This window comes from Lotus japonicus, chromosome 3 (assembly GCF_012489685.1).
Source record: "Lotus japonicus ecotype B-129 chromosome 3, LjGifu_v1.2".
NCBI lineage: Eukaryota > Viridiplantae > Streptophyta > Magnoliopsida > Fabales > Fabaceae > Lotus > Lotus japonicus.
Genome location: NC_080043.1, coordinates 88,259,296 through 88,284,930, shown reverse-complemented (window position 1 = coordinate 88,284,930; position 25,635 = coordinate 88,259,296). Strand labels below are relative to the sequence as shown.

At 35.2% G+C, this 25,635-nt stretch overlaps 4 protein-coding genes across 4 annotated transcripts; all 4 read left to right on the top strand.

The window, feature by feature from the left end:
* Positions 1–2,935: 2,935 nt before the first annotated feature.
* LOC130744957 (secreted RxLR effector protein 161-like) lies at positions 2,936–3,370 on the top strand. Its single transcript, XM_057597114.1, has one exon. The coding sequence runs from the start codon at positions 2,936–2,938 to the stop codon at positions 3,368–3,370; it is 435 nt and encodes a 144-aa protein (XP_057453097.1).
* Positions 3,371–13,263: 9,893 nt separating this feature from the next.
* Positions 13,264–15,095, top strand: LOC130747038 (membrane metalloprotease ARASP, chloroplastic). The gene has a single exon (XM_057599856.1). The coding sequence runs from the start codon at positions 13,452–13,454 to the stop codon at positions 14,811–14,813; it is 1,362 nt and encodes a 453-aa protein (XP_057455839.1). The 5' UTR covers positions 13,264–13,451; the 3' UTR covers positions 14,814–15,095.
* A 2,197-nt stretch (positions 15,096–17,292) lies between these two features.
* On the top strand, positions 17,293–20,590 carry LOC130747037 (transcription factor MYB101). The gene is made up of 3 exons (XM_057599855.1): positions 17,293–18,033; positions 18,937–19,687; positions 19,933–20,590. Exons 1-3 carry the CDS (start codon positions 17,704–17,706, stop codon positions 20,166–20,168), a joined length of 1,317 nt encoding a protein of 438 aa, XP_057455838.1. The 5' UTR covers positions 17,293–17,703; the 3' UTR covers positions 20,169–20,590.
* A 2,426-nt stretch (positions 20,591–23,016) lies between these two features.
* LOC130744956 (F-box/kelch-repeat protein At3g06240-like) lies at positions 23,017–24,080 on the top strand. Its single transcript, XM_057597113.1, has one exon. It carries the CDS (start codon positions 23,169–23,171, stop codon positions 24,078–24,080), a length of 912 nt encoding a protein of 303 aa, XP_057453096.1. The 5' UTR covers positions 23,017–23,168.
* The last annotated feature ends 1,555 nt before the right edge of the window (positions 24,081–25,635 follow it).

The following is a 25,635-nucleotide window of genomic DNA, read 5'->3' as shown; positions in this document are numbered from 1 at the left end:
CTAGTAAAAAGTTTCTTGTAACCGATTTCAACAGTTACAAGATGGTTGAATCAAGGTCTGTCATGGAACAATTCAATGAACTCCTCCGAATCCTTGGACAGTTCACACAACACGGATTGATGATGGATGAAACAATATCTGTCTCAAGTATCATAGACAAGTTGCCTCCTTCGTGGAAGGATTTCAAACACAATTTGAAGCATGGAAAAGACGACTTGTCTTTGATTCAACTTGGAAGTCACTTGCGCATAGAAGAATCTCTAAGGGCGCAGGAGGGTGACAAGGGAAAAGGAAAAGAAGTTGCTGGACCCTCGGTTAATATGATCGAAGAGGGTGGTAAGGACGATAACAATAGAAACAAAGGAAAGAAGTGTGCTTTCAAGAAAAACAAAGGAAGTTTCGGTTCTAACAAGAAACCGAAACTAGAATGTTGGAAGTGTGGAAAAACAGGCCACTTCAAGAGGGATTGCCGTTCAGGAAAAAAGCACGACAATGTGAATGCAAGTGGTTCGGGAAAAGGGTCTAAGGGCCAATCCCAAAACCAAGGTCAGAAATCAATTTGTGATTTGAATAGTTTTATTAAACATTCGGTTTCACTAATTTCTGAAGCATTTTATGTGCAGGATGATGCTATCGCGTGGTGGATTGATTCTGGCGCCACAACACATGTTTGCAAGGATCGTTTCTGGTTCAAGACTTTTGTTCCAGTGGAAGATGGATCTGTCCTCTACATGGGAGATCATCACTTTGATCCTGTTGAAGGCAAAGGAAGCGTGGTGTTAGAATTCAGTTCTGGAAAGACTGTTACTTTGTTTAATGTTTTATATGTTCCTAAACTACGTAAGAACTTAATTTCTGGTCTTGTATTGAATAAGCTTGGATACAAGCAAGTGTATGAATCAGATAAATATGTTTTATCGAAGTCTGGTGTGTTTGTAGGATTTGGATATTATAATAATGGTATGTTCATGATGAATTTGAATGGAGTTCCTAATGATTCTGGTTCTGTATTTATGTCCAATTCGAATGTTATTAAATCATCTTTATGGCATGCTCGTCTAGGACATGTACATTATAAAAGAATGCTTGAAATGTCTAAAGATGATTTAATTCCTGTTTTTGATGGAAATGTAGAAAAGTGTAAAACTTGCATGTTAACAAAGATCACTAGGCAACCTTTTAAAAGTATAACAAGGAAATCTGTCATACTTGAATTGATACATAGTGATTTATGTGATTTGCATGCTACTCCATCATTAGGACATAAAAAGTATCTTGTCACTTTCATAGATGATGCATCCAGATTCTGCTATGTTTATTTGTTGCATGCTAAGGATGAAGCCTTAGATAAATTCGGAATTTATAAAACTGAAGTTGAATTGCAACAGAATGAGTTGATTAAAACATTACGTACGGATAGAGGTGGTGAATATTATGATCCTGTATTTTTCCAATCCGTAGGAATCATTCATGAGACTACGGCACCATATACACCTCAACAAAATGGTGTGGCTGAAAGGAAAAATAGAGTTCTTAAAGAAATGGTGAATGCCATGTTATCTTACTCTGGTTTGAGTGAAGGGTTTTGGGGAGAAGCCATGTTAACGACTTGCTATTTATTAAATAGGGTTCATAATAAAAGGAACAAGACTACCCCATATGAACTTTGGTATAAGAAACGACCCAATTTAACATTTCTACGTGTTTGGGGTTGCAGGGCCGTGGTTAGACTCCCGGACCCTAAAAGGAAAACTTTGGGTGAAAAGGGTGTAGCTTGCATCTTTGTTGGATATGTTGTGCATTCCAAGGCTTATAGATTTTATGTTATAGAACCTAATGACTCGATTTCTATTAACACGATATAGAATCGAGAGATGCCATATTTGATGAGAATTGTTTCTCTTCTATACCTAGACCAAAGCACTCTATACCAAATTCGGATGAATATCTAAAGGATGATCATTCAAATGATGTACCAAGTGAGACATTCGAACCTCGTAAAAGCAAAAGAGCTAGAAAACCTAAATCCTATGGGTCTGATTTTCAATTATATCTAGTTGAAGGATCAAAGGATCAGATTGATAATCAATACTATTATTGCTATAGTATAGAAGAGGATCCAAGAACGTATGATGAAGCTGTGAAATCTCGAGATTCTGCTTTTTGGAAAGAAGCAATTGATGAAGAGATTGGTTCTATCATGGAAAATAATACTTGGGTATTATCTGATTTACCACCAGGTTGCAAACCATTGGGTTGCAAATGGATCTTCAAAAGGAAGATGAAAGTCGATGGTACAATTGATAAGTTTAAAGCTAGGTTGGTTATCCAAGGCTTTAGACAAAATGAAGGAATTGATTACTTTGATACCTATGCTCCAGTTGCTCGTATCACCACTATTAGATTGTTGATTTCTTTAGCGGCTATTCATAATCTAGTGATTCATCAAATGGATGTCAAAACTGCATTCCTGAATTGTGATTTGGAAGAAGAAGTGTATATGAAGCAACCTGAAGGATTTGTAATGCCTGGTAATGAGCATAAGGTGTGTAAGCTAGTTAAGTCGTTGTATGGGCTGAAACAAGCTCCGAAGCAGTGACATCAAAAGTTTGATGAGGTTGTTTTGTCTAGTGGTTTCATTCTGAACCAAGCTGACAAATGTGTATATAGCAAATTTGATACATCTGGTAAAGGAGTTATCATTTGTCTATATGCTGATGACATGTTGATCTTTGGCACCGACCAAAATCAAGTTGATAAGACGAAGAATTTTTTGTCATCAAAGTTCTCCATGAAGGATATGGGAGAAGCGAACGTTATTCTTGGTATTAAGATTAAACGGGAGAATAAGGGGATTGTAATAACGCAATCTCATTACATTGAGAAAATACTCAAGAAGTTTAATCATGAAAGTTGTTCTCCGGTTAGTACTCCCATGGATCCGAGTGAAAAACTTATGCCAAATACAGGTAAACCTGTGGATCAGCTCGAATATTCAAGAGCTATAGGCTCTTTGATGTATGCTATGATTAGCACTAGACCGGATATTTCTTATGCGGTTGGAAAGTTGAGCAGATTTACTAGTAATCCTAGTAGACATCATTGGCATGCGATAACTAGGGTATTCAAGTACTTGAAGGGTACTATGAATTATGGATTGTCATATGTGAGATTTCCTTCGGTGTTAGAGGGTTATTCGGATGCTAGTTGGATAAATAATGTTGAAGATTCATCCTCTACAAGTGGATGGGTGTTTTTTCTTGGGGGAGGTGTCATCTCATGGGCTTCCAAAAAGCAAACATGTATAACTAGTTCTACAATGGAATCTGAGTTTGTAGCATTAGCTGCTGCTGGTAAAGAAGCGGAATGACTAAGAAACTTGGTATATGAGATTCCAATATGGCCTAAACCGATATCACCAATTTCTATCCGTTGTGATAGTGCTGCTACATTGGCTAAAGCATATAGTCAAATATACAATGGAAAGTCTAGACACTTGGGTGTTAGACATAGTATGATTAGGGATTTAATCATGAATGGGGTGATATCCATTGAGTTTGTTCGGTCGCAACAAAACTTAGCTGATCACTTGACGAAGGGGTTAGCTAGAGACTTAGTGAAGAAGTCGGTAATTGGGATGGGATTAAAGTCCATCTAAATCTACTAGCTATGGTATACCCAATTCCCTTCTAATACAACGTTAGAAGCAGAATTCAATGTGAAAAGATCATAGTTAGAGATTGGAGCATTTGTATTTGTCTTCCCAAGGTATGTGCTCAGACCTGCAAGTGATGGCTAGGTTGAAGTATATCTTCTTAATGGTTCTTTGAAAAATTGCAAATGCAGGTGCAAGATTAAAAGTATCACCTATGTGAGCATGAAGTTTTGCCGCTTCAAGAAGCTTGGACTTGGCTTCCTATATGCTTATTAATGGATAAGGACACATGGCTTGTAAAGTGTCAAGTATGAATAGTAGAGTTTTATAGAAACATATGTGTACGATATCTTCAGATATTCAAATGGGTTGACGGGTTCAATCGTTATGACACCCCGATTCTCGAGTATTTGGAATGTGTATTTGTACTAAGATGAAAATTCAATCGCAAGACATTTTCATTTATGCATTTGTTTGATTGTTATATCTGTGTATTATACACTTGTATATATTATTAAATATATACTGAGTAGATCAAGGATTACACTAAAATGGGGGGGGGGGATTTGTTGGTGATTTTAGTATCATCAATGGATTTTAGTAGTAATGTGATTTATTGAAGGCCGATGCGATTATGCGTTAAGCTCGGAAACGAGTTAGGGTAGTGCGGAGTGCACGCTTGTTGAGCCAACGCATAATCGACCGCGATTAGATTGCGGGGTTCCAAGGGGCGGAGCCCCTGGCTGGCCTTCAGTTTCGAAAAGACATTCGTTTTTATTAACCGTTTTTCCCAGTTTCTGAAACAAACTCCTTATAAAGGAGTCATTTGGCCTTCAGTTTGATATACAAAAAACAAAACCGATATCTCTCTACATTCTTGATCTGTTCTTCATTTGCCTGAAGCAGATTGCTCTTCAGAATTATCCCAACAAGGATTTCGTGAACCCAGGCAAGAATAGGGTCGAAATACTTTGTTCGGAAAGTGTACGAACACGATTCTTCGAAGTTATTCAGGATTATCATACCCTAATTTCTAACATTAGTCTCTCCTCAGCGTTCGAACTCTAGACCATTCACCCTTCATCTCACCCAACCCTTAAGTCTTCTACCTCTTACCACTTGAGCTCCCTCGAGGACATTTGATGTTTTATGGTAAAATACACTCACCTCTCAAGGGTTGTCAAGATGAAACTCCACCCAATTCTTTCCTAATATATATACACTTCACCTCACCCCTCCCCTTTTCACTTTTTTGTGACGGAATATCAGAATCCATCACAAAATCCAATTTATAGATACAAAAATACAAAATTAGTGATGAATTTTATAAAGGGATACTTTCTGCCGCAGAAGTCATCCGTAATTTAAATTTGTCCATTATAGTGACGATTTATATTTCTATCTCTAAAATCTATTGATAATCTAGAAATACTTGTTAAACTTTGCACGTGTTAGTGACGAATTTTGGAGATGGAAAAACATTTGTCGTTTAAAGTAGACTTATTTAAATTAGTGATGAATTTTGTGACGAAAATCATTCCTTTATAAAACTTGACACTAATTCTTTCTCTATTATTCATTATCCAAGGATTTTGTTACGGATTGTGATATTTTGTCGCAAAATTTAAAAGCGACGGCGAGTGAAGTCATTTTGACAGACCTTGAGGAGTACGGTGTAATTTACTCTATTTAATATCTTAGAATTTTAATATTTGATGCAAAAAGATAAAATTAGAATTTTTATCATGAAGATCAACAAGATTAGCATTTAAATCTGTGGTACATATATGCCATCAAATGCGAGTTGTTCTAGACTTCTAGCTTAATTAAACGGAAGTTCTCTATAAATAGTAGAGGAAACATGTGATTTAAAACAAAAACCTCACATGCCATGCCTTCATGATCATCTTTCATACTGATCAAGTGTTGCTCTTTTCAAAGTTTATGCATGAATGAACTATGAATTGCTATATGGAGTGGTCCCTTCATTGAGATTCCATGGTAACAAACCCTAGACACAATTTATAGGGTTTGGAGTTGGATGATGAGTTGGGTCCGGGACAACATGAAATCTACGGTGCAAAATTCATAAATTGATGAAAGAGGTCACAATTTATATTCTACAACTGTTAAAAGGGATTGTCCCGTTGTCACTTGTCAGTGGTCCAGAGTGGTTGGTGCAGTTCATAATAATTTCAATTAATTTCTACAACATGGACACATTTTTTATAAAAATAAAATGAAAATATTATATACTATGTATAAGCCCGACCGGGTATATGGACATCTCTAACATCTATTTCAGTTTTCAAGTTTCAACCACCACCTAATTATTTTGCCCCAGTCTAGGTTCTAGATTCCAATTACTTCTGCAATGAATAGTCATGAAGCGTTTTACTCTAATGTGGACTAGCTTATCAAATATCAAATTAAATTAAATGGCAAAAATTTACAAAATTTTACTTTATGAAATTTAACCTATTTTAATCTGTATTGTTTGACAAATTCCACAATACATATTTGGTTAAGCTTAATTTTAAAGAAATATTTATTTATTTTTTCTGATTATTATGTTTAATTAAAAAGGTTAAATAGACTAGGGCAAAACTCAAAGTATCATTAAATTTCAAGTGAAAAAACTTACCTCTTTTCAAAATTCGATATGGGAAAACATAAATTGGAATTTAGAGAAACACTTTTTTTTTCTAATTTTAAAAGTGGGAATATAATGTTGAAAATTAAAGTGTGAGTAGGAATTTCACATTGATGAAGAATGAGTGAGATGAATGTTTTATGAGAGATATGACTCGTAAACTGAATACCTAAAGATTTTTGGTAGAGAGACAAAACCATTATTCGTCCTGAATGGATAAATGACTAAATTATTGGAGTTAACGTTATGAGATTATTGAAGCAAGGACGAGATACAACAAGCAAAGCAAGCTGACATAAAGCCAACATGCACTCAGAAGCACCTTCATAAAATGTACCTCGAACTTATAATACATGTGTTGTTCATTTTACTTAACATGTTATTCATTCTAGCAAATCTTTTAGTTATTGTAAAACTCTAACATTCTCTCATTTCTCTTTCACTGACTTGAGCGTCGAAGTGTCTTCTGCAGGTACATCTACATTGTGGTCCACCAGCTCCACTGTGCACCTGAAGTCACTCTAGGTCGTGCTCCACCCCAGAGATTGATGAGAACTAATTACTCCAAGTATTACTCTAGAAAGAACAAAAAGTTAAGGATAATCATAATTGTGCTTCTATTCAATATAATTCTAATTGTCTATATAAAGAAGGATAATCATAATTGTTATCACTTAATTCTTCTAGACATGGATAAAATTCTCTCATTTGTCATCTACTGACTTTAACGTCAGAGTATCATTTACAAGTATTTTTGCTACGGTGAATTTTCACTGCACCACCAAATCATTAGTAATTCTCACCATCATGCACTACCGTTCTGAATTGGAGAATCTCTCTATTCGGATTGTGGAAGAGCACACTCATTATCCACAAATAAAAAACCTACCTATTATCTATCTATTTTAATTTGTGGAAAATCTAAAATTATGTATTATATCTTTTAAGTTTCACCAAACTTTAACTACTAAAATAAAAAGGTTTTGAAAAAAACATTAAATGCAAAGAAATAGGGGTCCCTACGTGCTGTTGTGGTTGCTTCGTGGAAGACGGAAAATGGTTAGTCAAACAGTGCATACGTACATAAGCACAAACCAGTCGGTTTTGATCAATTTATCTTCTTTTCTTTTTTCTCCTCTCTATCTTCTCCACAGGCAACAAATGATGCGGTTCAGATCTTCTCCATGCATGGAAATCATCCAAACCAAACTGAATATTCTATATAGCTTCCTCTCTTCAATTCAATTCTTTTTGTTATGTTGCTAGCTCTTTTGCAGGAAAGGGTGAAGGAGAAAAAATGCATCAAAGGTCGATATCAGAGTACTATGTGAAGAGGAGAAATCAAAGAATCAATTGAAGTGGTGGTGGGGAAGTGCTATTATGAAGAAACAAGGTATTGGCGCGCCTCAATTTGAAGACATGGTTAAAATGAAAACCAACCATGTAATCTGATTGAGCCGCGTCAATATCTCACATCACACTTCTTTCCATCTCCACCCCTCAATCTCATATATATTCTGGTATGTTTTCTTTCTTTCTTCTTTCCATTCTCACAAATTTTCTTCATATATATCTCTGTCCTTTTTCTCCTTATATCCTTGTTTTGTTTCTTAATGCATATATAGAAGAACCTTGCTTCTCCACTTGTCTTTGTCGCCCATATATATTCTCATCATAATCAGATAAATGAATTTTATGCATTTGTGCTAAAAATTACAAATTTCATGCGCATATGCATACATACATATATAAACATATATATGCACAGCCCTGAAATGTATAGGTCAATTATTATGAATTATATACATACTGTTCTTAGTCAAAATAAGGCGAATTAGCCAAAGACAATTATTTGTTGAGAAATTGGAATAAGGGGTTGTGAGATGAATGGAGTAGACACAGGATGTCGAAAATGCAATTAAGGAAGATATTCAAGAAAGACAATATCTTATGTTAGGTAGGATTTATACACATTGATCTTTCATCACAAAATCTCTTGTCTAGTTGCTTGCTACCAACCTTTTCTTCTTTACTAGATTTTGGAATCTTCTATATATCTCTATAATTATGAGAACCAAAACCATCACTATGAATATTCAAACCTTCAAATTAAAGTCATCATTGAGAATGGTAATGCTGGCATATCACATTGCTAATTAATTTGCTACATCATGAATTCATGATAAATGCAGATATATATATATATATATATATATATATATATATTATAATGCATATTAACGTCAGCAGGAGTAGGTAAAATTGGCGTATCAAGTCGGCCATCAGAGCTTGCACTAACCATTGTATTATTCTATTTCAATCTGTTATATAAACATAAAAGAAAGAATCCAAGAAACAATATATATATATATATATATATATATATATATATATATATATATCTGGGGGAAAAGGTTAGATATCTGGGAGAGAAAATAGAGGTTCACCTTTTTTTTATTTGTTTTAAAATTTATCATGATTTTGACTCATTAAAATTGAATGGTAAAATCATTTGTTGTTTATTGATCTCTTTAAAAAAAATGAAAAAAAAAATCTTTATGCCAAGAGTTTTTACACCTAGGTATCATTCTGCAGTTATGTGAACTTATATTAAGGAATATTGTGCTGGCAATAGGGCAGTTGGTTGAGAATAAATGAGATTGAAATCATTTATGTCAGCTAGTCATCTCAAATATGGATTGAAATAATCCCTCTTTTTTCTTGTCTCCTTTTTTTTATCTTTTCAAATGGAGAAAAATAATAACAGATGCATGAATAAAATGATATCTTTCCCTTTTAAGTAGAAACATTTTCTCTCTTATGAATTGTAATTATTTTTCTTCATTGAGATGTTATTTTCAATCAAGAAAAACAAAGAAAGAAACGTAGTACGAATATGGGTGAATTGATTCCATCATATATTTAATGTCCCATTAACCTCAACAACTCTGTCAATTAATAAATCCATATATTACACATAGAACTATGAATTGTAAGCTATATGAGGGAGATAGGGTTTGTACCACAATTGAGGGATACTAAGCATGAAAAGAATGATGAGAATGAGTTATGGCCTAGCTAGTTGCAGGGAGGGGACACAGGGAGAATTAATGAAGGGAATCAAATCCCTTCAATTCATTGTTGAGAGCTATACAGAAAGCTAACTAGGCAAGGTTTTAAAAGTGCAAACTGAAGTGGGACCAGTTACCCTTTAATTTTCTTTCTCTTGTGTTTGCATTAACTTTCTATATGCAACATCAGGCCTTGTGAATTGTGATGTTTCTCCTCAACTATCCTGTCCATTTGAGATTTGCATTAACTCATGCAAAAACAAAAACAAAATGAAAAATGAAAAAGAATTAGGGCTCCATGGACAGCATGGAAGGAGGAGTTAGGGTGAGAGCAGAAGCTATAATCTTTGACAATCCACAAATCAAATTCGTGTGTATTTGAAGTGGCGTTAGCAGAATTGATTTTACTAATTTTATTTATATTAATTGTAAATTAAAATGATGTGATTTATGTTATGATACTTTTATGAAAAACAACCGTTTTGGTATGGCAATATTATGAAATTCAATTGGAATATCTCAGAACTAATTATGTATAAAGAATAAGCAACTATTTATTATGGCAAGTAAAATTTATTCTTAACCATGAATTAATCAACTTTACTTGCACACTCAAACATGCATAATACTAGCCAGGGGTTGTGGTGGTCTTTTCTCGCTTGAATGGTGATGGTAAGTGGGTTTGAGCTCGTTTTTTTCCCTTGACAATGGCCAAGATCAATCGGGGTTCTCTCTTCCTTCATTCTCTATGCGGTTCTTGGTCATGGCAGTGTGTATTGCTTGGTGTTTTTTGGTGTGGTTGGGTTCTTCTTCTGGCCATTCCACAGGTGTTAATGGTTGTTTTGTAGCCCTGGTGAGACAGAACTGTCCAGTGGAGTGGATGCATCAAGTTCGCTGGATTTCGTTGGGTTTGAGACGCTTGGTGTTGCGGATTTTTATTTGGTTTTGGCGGCGCTCCTTTGCTTTAGGTCAGGTGAGGCAGGAGTTGTGGAGCCTAGTTTGGTTGTCTTCAGGGTCGGTGTCTCTTATTTGGCGTGCCTCTCGCTAGTCCTGTTTTGTCACCGCTCCCCTCAACCTGTCTCTTTTGCTTCGAGTGCTCTTTGAAACTTGGCTCTTATGTTGGGTTTTTAGCTGCTCCCTGCCACTGTGGTTCATGCTTTGAAGTTGGTTGTTAGTTCCGTTTTGATCAATCTTGTCACCGCAGTTGGAGGCCCCTCCAAGTGGTGTATTTGGTGTCTCTTTTGGGTTGTGTTGGTGCTGTTAGAGCTATTTTGTTAGGCATTAATGTTAAAACATATGTTTATGCTTAGGGTTTGCAATTCAATTGCTTAAGGTTTTTAAATGTTTGGTTGGATTTTTACCGACTTTTGTTGGCTTCGTTACTGTACCCATATTGATAGAAGTTATTTCTCAACACTTCTTATCAATATATTTTTCTTTTTTAAAAAAATATAATTTTGTAGAGTTGATTCTCCTCTCCAAACATGCAGCATGTTATGATGAACTTATTTTTCCTCACAGTTAATTTTGGTACACATAACGGCTTCAAGTTTTGTATTTGTGTTCACATTTTTTTCTTTTGCAAAATAAATGAATTTTCTTTTTGGCAGCTGAGATATTTATATGCAGATTAAATTAAAGAGGAGTTGATGACAAGAAGTACATGTGGACCTGAATCTAGATTATATAATCAATGCAGTTCTTCTTCTTCTTCTTTCTTAGGGAACTAAATTTATCTACAAGATATACTCTTAGTCTATTCATGCTAGAAGCTAAAAGACTTCACTTTTTGATATGTTTCTATCCAAACAATTAATGACTTGATTTGAATCATCTCCGTCTAACTTGCTTCAATTCCTTTTTCCATTTGTGATTTGAGTAGCAGTGTTCAGTCATAATAAATTTTAACCTCCACCCAATAAATCTTGAGGTATAAATATAGAATAGAGATGGGAAAATAAAATAAAAGAAATTAAGAAAAAGTGGGTGAAAATATATGAGATAAAAAAGAAATTCATGAATATATAAATTTTGTTGTTTAAGTAGAACTTGAGTTATTAACATAGTCAACCTCAGATATATCAATCAGGTTAGATAGAAAGGATCCAAATCCTTAATGACGTGAGAGGAGCATCATAGATTCATCATGCTTGTGTTACATGTGTTGGAAGGAAACCATGCATTTCTTAGATTTTCAATTCTGCCATCTCTAACCTTTTGTTAAGGCTCCTATCATATGCCTAGTAATATCATAATCAGGAGGTCCACTAAAGCAAATATGTCCTGATTTTGAAAAAAAATCATGGCATCTTTATTTCCTGACTTCTTCTTTGCTTTCCCATTTAAAGGCCCTTATTATTGAAAGTGAGCAATGCCTTCAATTTTTTGGTGAGAAACTGTCAATGGTTTCGTTTTAATCCTTTTAATCTGCTCTCAATCTTTACAGAAAACTGCAAATAATCTCATGTTGATTAATTAATAAGAATATTCTGTCGAGAAGTCCTAGATTAACTAAACATGGGTTAAGTTATCAAAATAGCTTTTATACATGGGAAGTAAATTACCAACTCTTGAACTTTTTTTTTGTTACCATATTTTTTTGTTACACCAACTCTTGAGCTAACTTTGGGTTAAGTTTGGTCTTTCAAATTCTAATATATTATTACCCAAAGGCGGAACTTCTTGGTAATAGGAATGAACTATGACTCCCTTAAACTTTCTAGAAAAATCATATATAATGTATTTGTGTTAAACTTTTTGTCAATCTAATATATACATTAAAAAGGTGTATAGTTAAATTTTCAAAGCTAAATTTCAGAAAGTGTTTTTTAAGGTATTTTTTCCCTTAAAACTTTGTCCATTTAACAAAAGAATAAATTATGTTTTTTTTTTAAACTAGAGTAAGGTAAATGGGCTTAGGCCCATAGAACAGGCCACACCTTTCTAAAGTCAGGATTAGGTAACAGCAGGTGGTCCATTTTGATGTGGGTGCTCACTTGAGTTCCAAGTTCAATGGGCTTGGTCCTTTAGTTCATGGGCCAACTCACATGTGAATTTAAAGAGTGAAGTGGGTTTGATTTTTAGATATCAAGTGCGTTTTGCCGGCTTGTGGCATTTATCTAATGATGCTTTGAATAAAATAGAAGTGAAGAAGATATTAGAGGTTCACTTAGAGGTTTTGACAAAAAAAAAAGGATTAGACGTTTGTTTGTCTGCAGTTTCAGTTTTCTGTTTAAAATAATTTTCAAAAATAACTTTTAAAAACAATTTTTAAAAGAAGAAAACAGTTTGAATGACATGTTTTCCAACATTTAGAAAACTGATATATAAAAATTAAAAACAGAAACTGAAAACATGTTTTATCTATTTTAGTTTTTTATTTTAAAAACTAAAAATGAGAACTGTTTTTAAAAAACTGTTTTTGGAAACAGATTATATCAAACAGGTTTTCAGTTTATAAAAACTGAAAAAAGTTTTTAAAACTGCAAACAAATATGTCATAAGATTATAAATTCACAAGGTTGTATTATTGTGTATAATATGTATTAAAAACAGGGTTAATTATGTTTTTGTACTTGAATTGTAACAAATTATTGGTATTGATTCTTGAATTAAACTTTCAATGAAATATATCATTTAACTTGTTGTATGTGAGACCTTTTGTTTGATCGCAGTTTTTAAAATTGTTTCTAAAAACTACTTTAATTAAAAATTGAAAACTAAAACTGCAATCAAGCAGATGGTCTCATATACCAAGTTAAGAGATATATTTCATTGAAAGTTTAATTCAGAAATCAATACTAATAATTCGTTATAGTTTCTGTGTATATATCATAACTCTAAAAATTCTAGGTTCAGATGATTGATGACAGACAGAACAACTTGTGGAAAATAAGAGCAAGACATGTCTCTCACTTCTCCTCCACAGGTCTAAAACAAGAAAAGAAATAAGATTAAGAGGAAAAGGAAAAGAAAACCTATCGAATTATCCATTTCCAACTTTCTATGTTGTCCTGTCCACCCTTCTAAAACCAGCACCAAAGCTTTTCATCAATTTCTCAGAACCCAAGCCATGGTCATAAACCTCTCTCCCTCTCCACCTTCACACTCCACTTCCATCATCCGTTTCGCAAACTCAAAGTCACCCATCTCTGAATCTTCCTTCAAGTTCAAAACCCACTTCTCAAAACCTCTTCTCTCTCCTTCATTTGCTTCCCCAAACGTGAAGAGCTTTGCCTGCAAGAAGCGGTTCTTACACGACAACAGCAGGTTCACACATGGAAACAGGGTGGATTTCAGGACCTGGGCTATTGCTGGATTCGATTATGGGAGCTTTGAGGGTCCTCAGTCTGTGCTTGAAGCTGCTGCAGTGTTGACAGCAATCATTGTTGTTCATGAGACCGGTCACTTTCTTGCTGCTTCTCTCCAAGGGATCCGTGTGAGTAAATTTGCTGTTGGGTTTGGTCCAATTTTAGCTAAGTTTAATGCAAACAATGTAGAGTATTCCATTAGAGCTTTTCCTCTTGGTGGGTTTGTGGGGTTTCCTGATAATGATCCAGATAGTGATATTCCTGTTGATGATGAGGATTTGCTTAAGAACAGACCAATATTGGATAGAGTCATAGTGGTTTCAGCTGGTGTTATTGCCAATATAGTTTTTGCATTAGTCATTATCTTTGTTCAAATCCTTGCTGTTGGTTTGCCTGTTCAAGAGGTCTTTCCTGGGGTGAGTGTGCCTGAAGTTCGACCCTTTTCGGCTGCTTCGCGAGATGGGTTGCTCTCCGGGGATGTGATAGTCGAAGTTAATGGAAATGAGTTTGTTAAACAAGGTCCTAGTGCTGTTTCTGAAGTTGTTGATGTGATCAAAAGGAACCCCAAGAGATATGTTTTGCTCAAGGTTAAGAGGGGGGAGCAGAACTTTGATATAGGTGTCACTCCTGATGAGAATTTTGATGGAACTGGTAAAATTGGAGTTCAGCTATCGCCGAATGTGAAGTTAGATAAGGTTAAACCGAAAAATGTGGTGGACGCTTTTAGCTTTACCGCGAAAGAATTCTGGGGTTTATCATCTAATGTTTTAGATGGCTTAAGGCAGACATTTTTAAACTTCTCACAGTCAGCTAGTAAGGTTTCAGGTCCTGTAGCCATTATTGCTGTTGGTGCAGAAGTTGCGCGGTCGAACATCGATGGTCTCTACCAGTTCGCCGCCATACTCAACATTAACCTTGCAGTTATAAACCTTCTTCCTTTGCCTGCTTTAGATGGGGGTTCGTTGGCGTTGATTCTTGTTGAGGCTGCCAGGGGAGGGAGAAAGCTACCTCTGGAAGTGGAGCAACGGATCATGTCGTCAGGAATTATGCTTGTTTTACTTCTGGGGTTATACCTTATTGTTCGTGATACCCTAAACCTCGATTTTATCAAAGAAATGTTGTAATTATTGTGAACTCAGATTAATAGTGGGGCTTAAATACATTTCACGATTCTCTCATCTGCTATGCTGTTGCACCAGTTTCGTAACTAGTGATGTATCCATAGAAGAGACAAGATCATTGTAAATTGTTGAGGTAAGTTTCTTCCGCAAGAAAGTTATGTGAGAGGCATCTCTTTGTTACTTATTCATTGATCTGATCAGGATCGTATTTGAGCTCCTGGAATATAATTTTACAAGTTACAAACTGTAGTTTTATTATGAATTTTAATATCTTCTTTCTCTGAACTTTGTTGAAATTCATATTCCTATACAGTGAGAGTATGGTTCTAATCTGCATAAATTGTTGGTTACTGTTTGATCTAAAATCTGAAGATATCATTAAGTCATTAACTTGGTTATACTGCAATAAAGCATTATGAACACTGAGTGAAATCTTATCTTAATTTCTCAATGTTCCAAAATTGATGCACACTTTCTTTTCCTTACGAATCTGAAGAAATAGTAAGCTCTGTATATGTCCAAAATTTTATTGCTTGATATAATTTCATTAACTTTGGTATTGAGTTACATGTCTTAATAATTTTTTGAACTGCTCATTTGGTATGCAATTTCCTCCATATGTGAAATGAGCTGTGGAACAAACATCAAGGTATGTTTTCTTCATCTGTTAATTAGGACAAACAGAAAGGGGATAAAATGGAAAAGAAAGGATAAAATGTGGAGAGTGGAAATTGTTTGTTAGATGTATGGTGGGAGGATAGGCTGCCAAACTGAAAAGGGGAAATGTTCCTTAGAGGTTACTTAAAGTACTTTTCCTCTTAAAAAGCAGGAAGTGAAAGTGGAATTGGCATCTGCCCACATGATCTACATTTTCTGACCCCTAAGAGACTCAATTTTCTGTCCCATTAATCAAATCTTGTCATGTCAATTAGAGTAGACTTGAGTGGGGCAGTTACAAGCATGTTAGTTTTTAATTGACATGTCAAAATTTTATTGTTGGGACAAAAAATTGAAACACCATTTAAAGACAGAAGATTTCAATCCCTGTCCATATTTTTTACTATCTTGTTGGGGACTGACATCATAAAAGGAGATTAGTGTATGATAAGCTCCAGTAAAGGATGCGAGTGTAATTTACCAAACAGATAAGAGTTTGGTATGATGAGCACTAATCTAAAAGAAGATTAGTGTAATTAGCAACAAAAATGTTCCAAAATGAATGCAAGGTTTGATGGTTATTTACATTCTAGGAAATCCCATTTTCTTGAATTTGCTTGCTCCTCTTAGTATTGTTCACAACTTCACATAAGTGTGGATATATCAGACTATATCGTGTGTGAGACTGATTGGTAAGGTAGACAGGTATATTTCATTCAAAAGTACTATGAGAGCCTTGTGAATGGATGGTTTTACACGATGAAGCCATGTTTGAAGGGGCTTTCAGTTACTTCATGCGTTATTGGGACTTAGAATAAAGATCACAGGTTCAATCTCATCCCTCCCAAACACATTGATAACTGGGTTGAGTTGCCTGTGCTCACATATTACCTATATGGCATGGTGAATGTGAATACTCCATTTTGATCAAGAGTTAAAAAAACAAGGAGAGAAGATGTTTGATAAGAGGAAAATTAAATAAAGATGCTTGGTAGAAAAAAGAGAGTTATCCTTTTATTTTAGTTTCAAAACCTTGATCATAAAGATTACTTGTATCTATGATGATAAGAGACTACTCAAAATTGGGAATGTGATTTCCGAAAGAAAGTTGGGTCTATAAAAAAAGGGTGAATCTATGAATGAAAAGGGGTAAGGATGGTAATTAGATTCATAAAAATTGGTTACTCATAATTGTAAAAAAATGAATTTGGAACTAACTTTTAACTAATTCAATTTTTAACTAATCAATCTGAATCGTCATATAATGTAAAAATTAAAGGCCAGGAAGTTGAATTTGCAGCTGGGACCTGCATACCTATAATGGGTAAGGACATTTTTTTATTGAAAGTTGAGTAGGTTGGGTTCAGGTCACTACCATGGGTGAAACATGGCTCTAGAACATTTGTTACCTAAAAATGTTCTTACAAATTATCCACCAACGCGGCTCTCACATTAACAACGTGATTGAATCGAACACACAATTTTTTGAGGGATAGTGGTCTATCTTTACCATCTGACCCAATAGTAAATTACCTTTAAAATTTTTATATGTATGGGGGTGATTTTTTTTAGATCAAAAAATAAATTACAGTCCTCCAGTGTTGATCCCTGGACCCCTCCCTTCCTAATCTATAAACTCTTACCACTTGAACTAGGACCAAATGAGGGAAACATAGTTTGAAACATAATTTTATTCATATATTTAATTTGAATAAAATTGCAAAATGCTATTCATGTACCAAAAAAATGATGCAATTCTAGAAGGTGTAGGAATTATGATTTGTACGTGAAAAATGAAGTCTACGAGGGAGAGATTGATGGTAGATGAAAAAGAAACGCGTGGCGTGGCAAAGCACTTGGCATGCAAATCGGACCGAAATGGAAGCTCTTCCTCACATTCGCTGTTCCCTCTCTCACTCCAAACACCAAAACAAAGAACCCCTCCAAATCTTTGGATCAAGAACACTTTCTCTCAAACCCAAATTTCTCTTCTTCTTTGCAGAGTTGATTTCTTCACATAAACTCCACCATTGTTCAAAACCAAAACACGGCAAAGAGAGGACAAAACAAGCTGGGATTTTCCGTTCCTTTCTATCACTCTTGTATTTTTTTCACTTTTTTATTTTGCCTCTCCTCTCTTTTCCACATTTTCTCTCATCTCGAGAGAGGAGAAATCATCTAACTCATCTCTGAAAGTTAACAACATTTTGAGTTGGTGCTAGTTATAATATTCACAATGCCAAGAATGGTTCACAAAAATCATAACAAGGATAATGGCAATGAAGGTGCATCAAAGGAAGAGGGTGGTGAGGGAATGAAGAAAGGGCCTTGGACGCAAGCCGAAGATGCCATGTTAAGAGAGTATGTGATGAAGTATGGTGAGGGGAATTGGAACTCTGTGCAAAAGAATTCAGGGTTGTCAAGGTGTGGGAAAAGTTGCAGGTTGAGATGGGCCAATCATTTAAGACCTAATCTGAAGAAGGGTGCATTTTCTAAAGAGGAAGAACAAATCATCATCCTCCTTCATGCCAAGCTAGGAAGCAAATGGGCTCAAATGGCCGCACAGGTACGCTAAGTCGTATGTCCGAAGGGTGTTTAATGAAATGTGTATGTCTATGTGTAATCATTCATATAAGATTATTACAGTTTTTTATTCATGACATTGTGGTTTGATCTGTTCATGGTTTAAGTTTGTTGAAGGACTCCTAATCATTTGGGGTTTGGATGTAAATATCAATGTGAAGTTTTAGATATTTCTTGCATATATATAAACTTTTTGCTATTTATTTTTATCAGATTTGGCTTTTGATTTAACTAGTGCTTAAGTCAGCACAGGCAACTCGTTCACAAAGCTGAATGTGTTGATAAACATGGCAGAAATTAGAAAGGGGATTGTCTAGCATTCATCATAATATTAATATATGATACACTATTAATTAATTAGGATTGGATAGAAGTCATAGAACATTAGAGATGGACATTATTTTAATCACACCTCGTCCCTTAACCATGAGGTTGAGAGTTCAATAATCATTCATGGGAATGAAACACATTTCATAGTCAGTCATTTACCACTTTGTGTGAGCACCCTATCAGCGGTCAGCGCTAAATACCTTGGGCTCACCCAAAATATGTATCCACTTTAATGTAAAATCCGTCCTCATGATGTGATATATGTATGTATCTATCATTTAGATATTAGTAAGCTTTTTTTTAGTTTTCATTTATATATGACCGTTTCTATCTTATAAAATTACCTTGTTTATTTCATTTGTATCTTATCACATCATCCTACCATCTTCAAAGCTGTTCTTTTTATGGCTGAAAAACTAGTTTAAATTATTTCTGTTGTTTCCTCTTTTCCACTTCTTCATCACATCTAGTCATTGCATGATTTTACTTCTATATTGCTTGAACTTTCTAGCTTCACACTATCGGTAATTAATGGCTTGTGTCTCTATGGTTACAGTTACCTGGGAGAACAGACAATGAAATAAAGAACTTTTGGAATACCAGAATGAAAAGGCGCCAAAGAGCTGGTTTACCTCTTTATCCTCCAGAAGTATTCCTACAAGAAGCTAAGAACACATACTATCTAGAACAACAAAAGCATAAACAGAACTTTAGATCACAACCTCACTCCCCATCATCCCTATCATTTTCTACATTTTTATCTTCCTCATATCCTCAAGAACTTAATACACTAAGCCACTCCTCCACCACAAACCCCCAACAAAACGTGCCTAATTCTTCTTCTTTAATCAATTCACACCCTCAGTTCAAGTCTCCCAATGACAAATTTGGAATGGTTCTGCCACCATCCACTGTTTCTTCACATGGCTATTCTTTCAACCAGTGTAATTCCATGGCAAGATCTCAACAACAAGACTCACTTTCTTCGAGCCAATCAGCACACGATGGCTCCACCACCCCTACATCATCCCACAATAGTGGTGTTTATGGCTTGATGGGAGCTTCAAGTGGTGTGGCTAATGGCTACTATGAAGATGCTCAAGTGGTGGAGGCTCAAAGTCTTTCTCATAATGACAAGTTAATGAGTGAGGATTCAACTGCAGCAGGGAAAAATTTATCTTGTAATAAGAGGAAAAGCATGACTCAAGAGGATGGCACAATGCTGGTGGAGACAACTATGGAAAATAGTGGTAACTTCACTAATAAGAAACAGAGGAATGATGTGAGCTCTTCTCAATTTTTAACAGGTGAGACAGGGAGAAACTAATAATTTTTCTTTTATAAGTGCATGTTTGGAAATTCTATAATTGATTTTGGAGTCAAAATCAATTCTGAGAAGAAGGTTATGTGAGTAGCTTTTAGATGTTAGAATTGATTTTAGGGAAAGAGAAGATGATCCAAACATACTATAAATAATATGATTTTGCATGCTTGTATATATTATATATATGACTATTTCACTAAAGTTGATTGAAACTGTGTATTTGCACAGGGAAGAAGCTAATTTATGAAGATTCAATGGAGGAATTGAATTCCATGGATGATGACTTATTCAGCCTTCTCAACAATTTCCCATCAGAAGTGCCTGTGCCTGGATGGTACCGCAATGGAGAAAGACAGTCATTAGGACTTGAAACTCAACAAGATGCTTCATCTTCTAGCCCCACAGGTCAAGAATTTGCTTGGACTCTAGGAAATTTCTGGAGCAATGTGCCTAACATATGCTGAATCTAGTGAAATATATGTATTAACTTTTAAAGGACAAAGAGAGAAAGTAGAGATTAATATAAGCCCATATTGTATGAAAGAATGTAAAGGGCTAGAGCTCATGTCAAAACTAGGATGCCATGAGAGTGTGTGGATTTGTGAGGTGAGATATATAGGTTTGGAGTCTAGAGGTTATTTTAGCTGGCTAAGGTTTTCAAAGCATTCAAACCATTTCCCACCCCCTCAAAAGAACAAGGTGTGGTGTCGGAGTTAGAGACTTCCATTTATAATTTTAGGATTTCTGCAGGTACGAATTATACCATATATACAAAGAGTTAAAGTGGAACTCCTTGAATATCTGTGTATAGTACATACATTTCGTGATTTTTAAACTCTCCAAAAGTACCTCTGCCTATGAGCATCTCCATCTACAATGCATGGTTGCTAGTTTAGTTGCTTAAACACTATTCTGGTAGGTCCAAACTGCAATATAAGATTTAAGCAACCCAAGCAGAATTCTCTCCAACTACGGCTCCTTCCTCTAACTGAAATAAAATAAAACGAAAGAGAAGTGAGTGCTCTAAACGCTCTGTATGACTGATATAGTCTATTTAGCCCCTGGCAATATTTTCTTTTACTTTCAAAATAATAATAATAATAATAAGGTTTAAATACTCTGGAGGTCCCTGAAATTGTCTGCCGTACGAAAATAAGTCCTTGAAATTTTTTTTCCGATTCCTAATCCCTGGATTTTTTTTTAATCAGAATAAGTCCCTACTCGTGTTTCCAGTCTATGTGGCTCAATTTTTGCTGAGTCATTTATTCCATGTGGCTTTTCTATATTTTTTTAAATACACATGGATTAAAAAATAAAATTAAACATTTAAATTTAAAATTAAAATCTTATTAACCTAATTAACCCTAAATCCCAAAAAAGATTTAAATTTAAAATTTAAATGTATAAATTTATTAAAATCTTATTAAGCTAATTAACCATAAATCCCTAAAAGATTTTAATTTTAAATTTAAATGTTTAATTTTTTTTAATCCATGTGTATTTAAAAAAAAATAGAATAACCACGTGGAATAAATGACTCAGTAAAAATTGTGTCACATAGGCTGAAAACACGAGTACGGACTTATTCTGATTAAAAAACATTTTCTAGGGATTCGGAATCAGAAAAAAAAAATTCAGGGACTTATTTTCATACGCCAGACAATTTCAGGGATCTACAGAGTATTTATGTGCGTGCGGGTATGGGGCGGGTTGGGTACTATAGTACCCATACCCGCACTCATACCACTACTTTTGCGGGTAATTACCCATAATCAACCTCATACCCATCTAGCGGGTTTTTACCCTATCCATGATGGGTATTTTTTGCGGGTACCCTATGGGTTCGAGACCCATTGTCATCCCTAGGTCACACTATACCTCATATATTTATATTATTTCAAGGTCATGAGACTATTTAAGTTAATGCATGAGAGAAAAAATATAATTTTTTAGTCAGAAAACAAAAAGAAAGAGAACCAGCAACTGTTGCTTAAATTTAAGCAATCAGACTGTCACGTGACGTTGCTCCAAAATAAACAACGTTGCTTAAGTGCTGCAAATGAATTAAGCAACTCCATTAAAGATACTAAGGATGCTTATTGGGGTGATAACTTTTTGTATGCGGGTAATGGTGGAGGTGTAAATCAATGTCGAGAGTAGTGAGATAGATCACAACATTGTATTGAGAAATCAATATTGATGGTGATAACTTATCTCTGTGTCGCATTGTTGTTTTATATTTTGCTTTTGAGGTTTTAAATAAGTTGCAGCAATGCAAACTTTGTGACAAGACAATATTTCGTTCCATCTCAATAATTAAAAAAAAGAGTTGATTACCATTAATTCTTTGAGAGTAGATTGCTTATGAACATATAAATCATGGATCTTCTCAAACAGAGTTAATAAAATAGCAACATTTTGATTAAATAAAATTATGGTTTTAATGTGTTTTGTACAAATCAATGAAGCAATGTCAGTATTTCAAATTGATTTTTTTATGAAAAGAAAAACAAAATAAATACCATTGTCATTTTTTTTAAAGACCATTGTCATTAGAACTATTCAAATGCAAGAGGAGTTAGATTTGGCATTTCAGGTACTACTAGATCTAGCACCCCAAGTTTTTTTTTTTAAAATGTCAGAATTACCCTTCGGAACTTTAAGTTCAAAAGTACTAATATGAAAGTGAAATGTTTGAGTCTCCTGTTATGTTTTTAATATTAATATGTTTTGGAACTTTAAATTCCAAAGTACTAATATGAAAGTGAAAGGTTTGAGTCTAGTGTTCTGTTTAATACTTGATATGTCGAAGTTAATCGCGCAGAGACATTTCCGTATTTCCCTACTTTAAAATGGGGTGGTAAATCTAATCTAAAATCTAATCTAATAGATTGGTTCCAAATCCAATCCCCAAATGTAAGTTAAAGAGCCAATCTATCAAAAAACCAAAAATGGAAAAGTCTTGGCAGATTTGACGTGATATTTTTGCTTAAATGTAACGCACGCTTCCAATGCTTTCCAAAACCCTATATTTGCTCGTGCTCAGAGACTCGCTTCCCTCCAACCCTGCTTCCGTCGCCGTTTGCCCTGGCCCGCCGGCAGCCGCGTCTGGCTCACATGGAGGTAAATCGAATGAATCTTGTAAACCTAAAACTTGCTTCTGAATCTTTTCATTTTCTGTATTTGCTTATTATGTATTCTGATTGAAACCCGGCCACAAGTATTTGCTTTTGATTTTGTGATTTTGCTTATTATATATTCAGATTGAAACCCAGAATTCTTTGCAAATGGGTGAAGATTTGATTACTGAAATCCTGTTGAGGTTGCCGGTGAAGTCTCTTGTACGCTTCAAGGCTGTGTGCAAGTTCTGGCGGTCTCTCATATCCAATCCCCACTTTGCAACATCACATTTTGAACGTGCTGCTCCTAGACTCTTGATCCGTTCCAATCATGGCATTCGAACCATGGACTTGGAGGAATCACTTCACCCTGATCGTATTTCTGAACTAATAGATTATGACTTTCCATATACTGTTCCCTATATTGTAGGTTCGTGTAGAGGCTTTCTGCTAATTGGCTATGATCGAGGTAGAAGTCTCTCTATATGGAATCCATCCACACATGTCCACAAACCATTACCTGTTGACGCCAATGCTTATGAATATGATCATATGTATCCATATGAATATGGATTTGGTTACGATTCATCAAAAGATGACTACCTCGTGGTTCGAGTCCCTGGTGTAAAACCAGGCTCATCTACTAATTTTGCAGATGTGCAGTTTTTCTCATTGAGAGCTAATATTTGGAAATATACTGAGAGTGTTGATTTGCCTTCTTCCTTGGCCTCTACTAAGGGTGCTGATTTACCTACCTTTACCACTGTTCCAGATCATAGTGTTGGGTTGCTCTTCAACGAGGCCATTCACTGGGTGGCTCAGAACTTCGTGGCTGGTCGTGTGACGCATTTTATCATTGCCTTTGATTTAATGGAAAAGAGACTTTTAGAGATACCCCAGCCTCAGCCTGTTGATCTATTTCCCCAGGGTTTTGGGTTTTATATTTTGTGGGTGCATGGAAGATTTTTTAGTCTAACGGCTTTCCAGGGAGATACAATTGAAATATGGGTTATGAAGAAATACAAAGTACAATCATCTTGGACCAAGACTTTTGTTCTATCTTCGAAGCCCCTTTTTCCATTATGCTCTACAAAAGGTGGTGATCTTGTTATAGAATGTGGAGAAAATCTCACAAAGTATAGTGACGAAGGACTACAAGGAGATCAACTAGAGAATTTCAACCAGTTTGGTCTTGTCGATTCATCAGTGCCCTTGTATACAGAGTCTATGCTTTCGCTCCCTGATGTTAGTGGGTGAAATCTATATATATATATATATATATATATATATATATATATATATATATATATATAGGGGAAGTAGGAACATGCTAAATATGTTAGATATAAGTTATTTCTCTGTTCTGTTCTTATATAATTAAGCACTATGGTCGGGATCTGGACTGGTAGTACACTTTGAACTAAACTAAAATGAAAGCTCTTTTGAAAACCTTCTAGGATTATTACTATTCAGACTTATGATCATCTCTGCAGCGGAGGCGTTGAAGGCAGTAAGTCCCTGTGTGGCAGTAAGTCTATATTGGCCATACTACAGACATGTTATTAAGTTCTGAATATTTTTAATGTCCTTGTTTAGTTTCTTTTTGTGGTGGCTTAAGTCTGATCCAGATCTATACTGCTCAACTATTAAGAACAACGCAGAACCCAACTTATATTTCTAATTTATTTATCTGTTTCTATAGAACCAGGTGATGGCGATGATACTTACGGGTGAGGAAGATCTATCTTTCTTGATGCTTCGCTCTTTCTCTTCTAAGCTTTCTTTCAGATCTTCCCAACCCTCTTCTTCTTCTATCGATCATCCTCATCAATCCAATCAATTATCCAAATCTGTCTTCAAAGAAGAAATTCATTTTGAAGATATCAATCAAGATCTTGACAACTGGGAAATTCCAAAAATCTCTCATGCTGAGATCTACAAACCAAACGGATCCTTTTTCAAACGATCAGATTTCATTATCAAAACCGTTGAGCAAACCTATAAGCTCAGATCTGATGATGAAGAAATCCATCTGCTTTCCGAGAAAAGCATCAAAGAACATATCAGCAAGAACTTCAACTATCTTCATATAGGTAGTGTTCAAGTTGGTCTTAAACCCCTAACCAGGAAATCTCTTGACATCGCTGTACTCCTTTGTCTTAGGGATGTTAGACATAATCAATTCCATGACTCCCTCTTAGGAACGGTTGAAACCAGCCTGAGTAATGGACCAATCTTTTTCAATTGCTTCCCAGATCTAACTGTTAGTCTGGAAGATAAAAACATCCTTGATGTCCTCTTCCTAAATATCAAGCTTCACGGCCTTGATATGAAAGAAGATTCCATTCCAATCTCTTTGATCTACAGGGTTCAATACAAGGTAATGAACTCTATCAAATCTTATTTCTTGCGAACCAATTGTGAGAAATCTGGAGAAACTACCCTCTTCCTCACAGATTATGATAAGGCCAATGTTATTGTGCCCAAAACCATCCAATGGAGTGATATCACCCTTCCAGAAAAATGGTCTTTGGAAAAGGCTACTCCAGCCCAACCTGTTGAAACTCCTGAGTTTCGTGAAATCATCCAACACCAATCTGGCCAAGTAGATCTCATCTTTGATAGGAGAAATTCCTTCTCTATCCCTAGATCTATTAGGACATCCTCAAATGATTTCCAATCCGCCATGTCTAGAAGATCTTTTTCTATGACTAGAAGGAACCAGCCTGAGTCTAGTGCTCGACCCTCCCTCTCTCATGACGGATCTACTATCCATTTAGCTGGATATGTCAATACTACTCCTGTCAAAACT

Bases quoted from the DNA above. Each gene is read 5' to 3' on its own strand.
- LOC130747037 (XM_057599855.1), top strand. From the start codon at position 17,704: ATGCCAAGAATGGTTCACAAAAATCATAACAAGGATAATGGCAATGAA. The intron at 18,034-18,936 runs GTACGCTAAGTC...CTATGGTTACAG, and splicing joins GGGCTCAAATGGCCGCACAG to TTACCTGGGAGAACAGACAA. The intron at 19,688-19,932 runs GTGAGACAGGGA...GTATTTGCACAG, and splicing joins CTCTTCTCAATTTTTAACAG to GGAAGAAGCTAATTTATGAA.
- LOC130747038 (XM_057599856.1), top strand. From the start codon at position 13,452: ATGGTCATAAACCTCTCTCCCTCTCCACCTTCACACTCCACTTCCATC.
- LOC130744956 (XM_057597113.1), top strand. From the start codon at position 23,169: ATGGACTTGGAGGAATCACTTCACCCTGATCGTATTTCTGAACTAATA.
- LOC130744957 (XM_057597114.1), top strand. From the start codon at position 2,936: ATGGATCCGAGTGAAAAACTTATGCCAAATACAGGTAAACCTGTGGAT.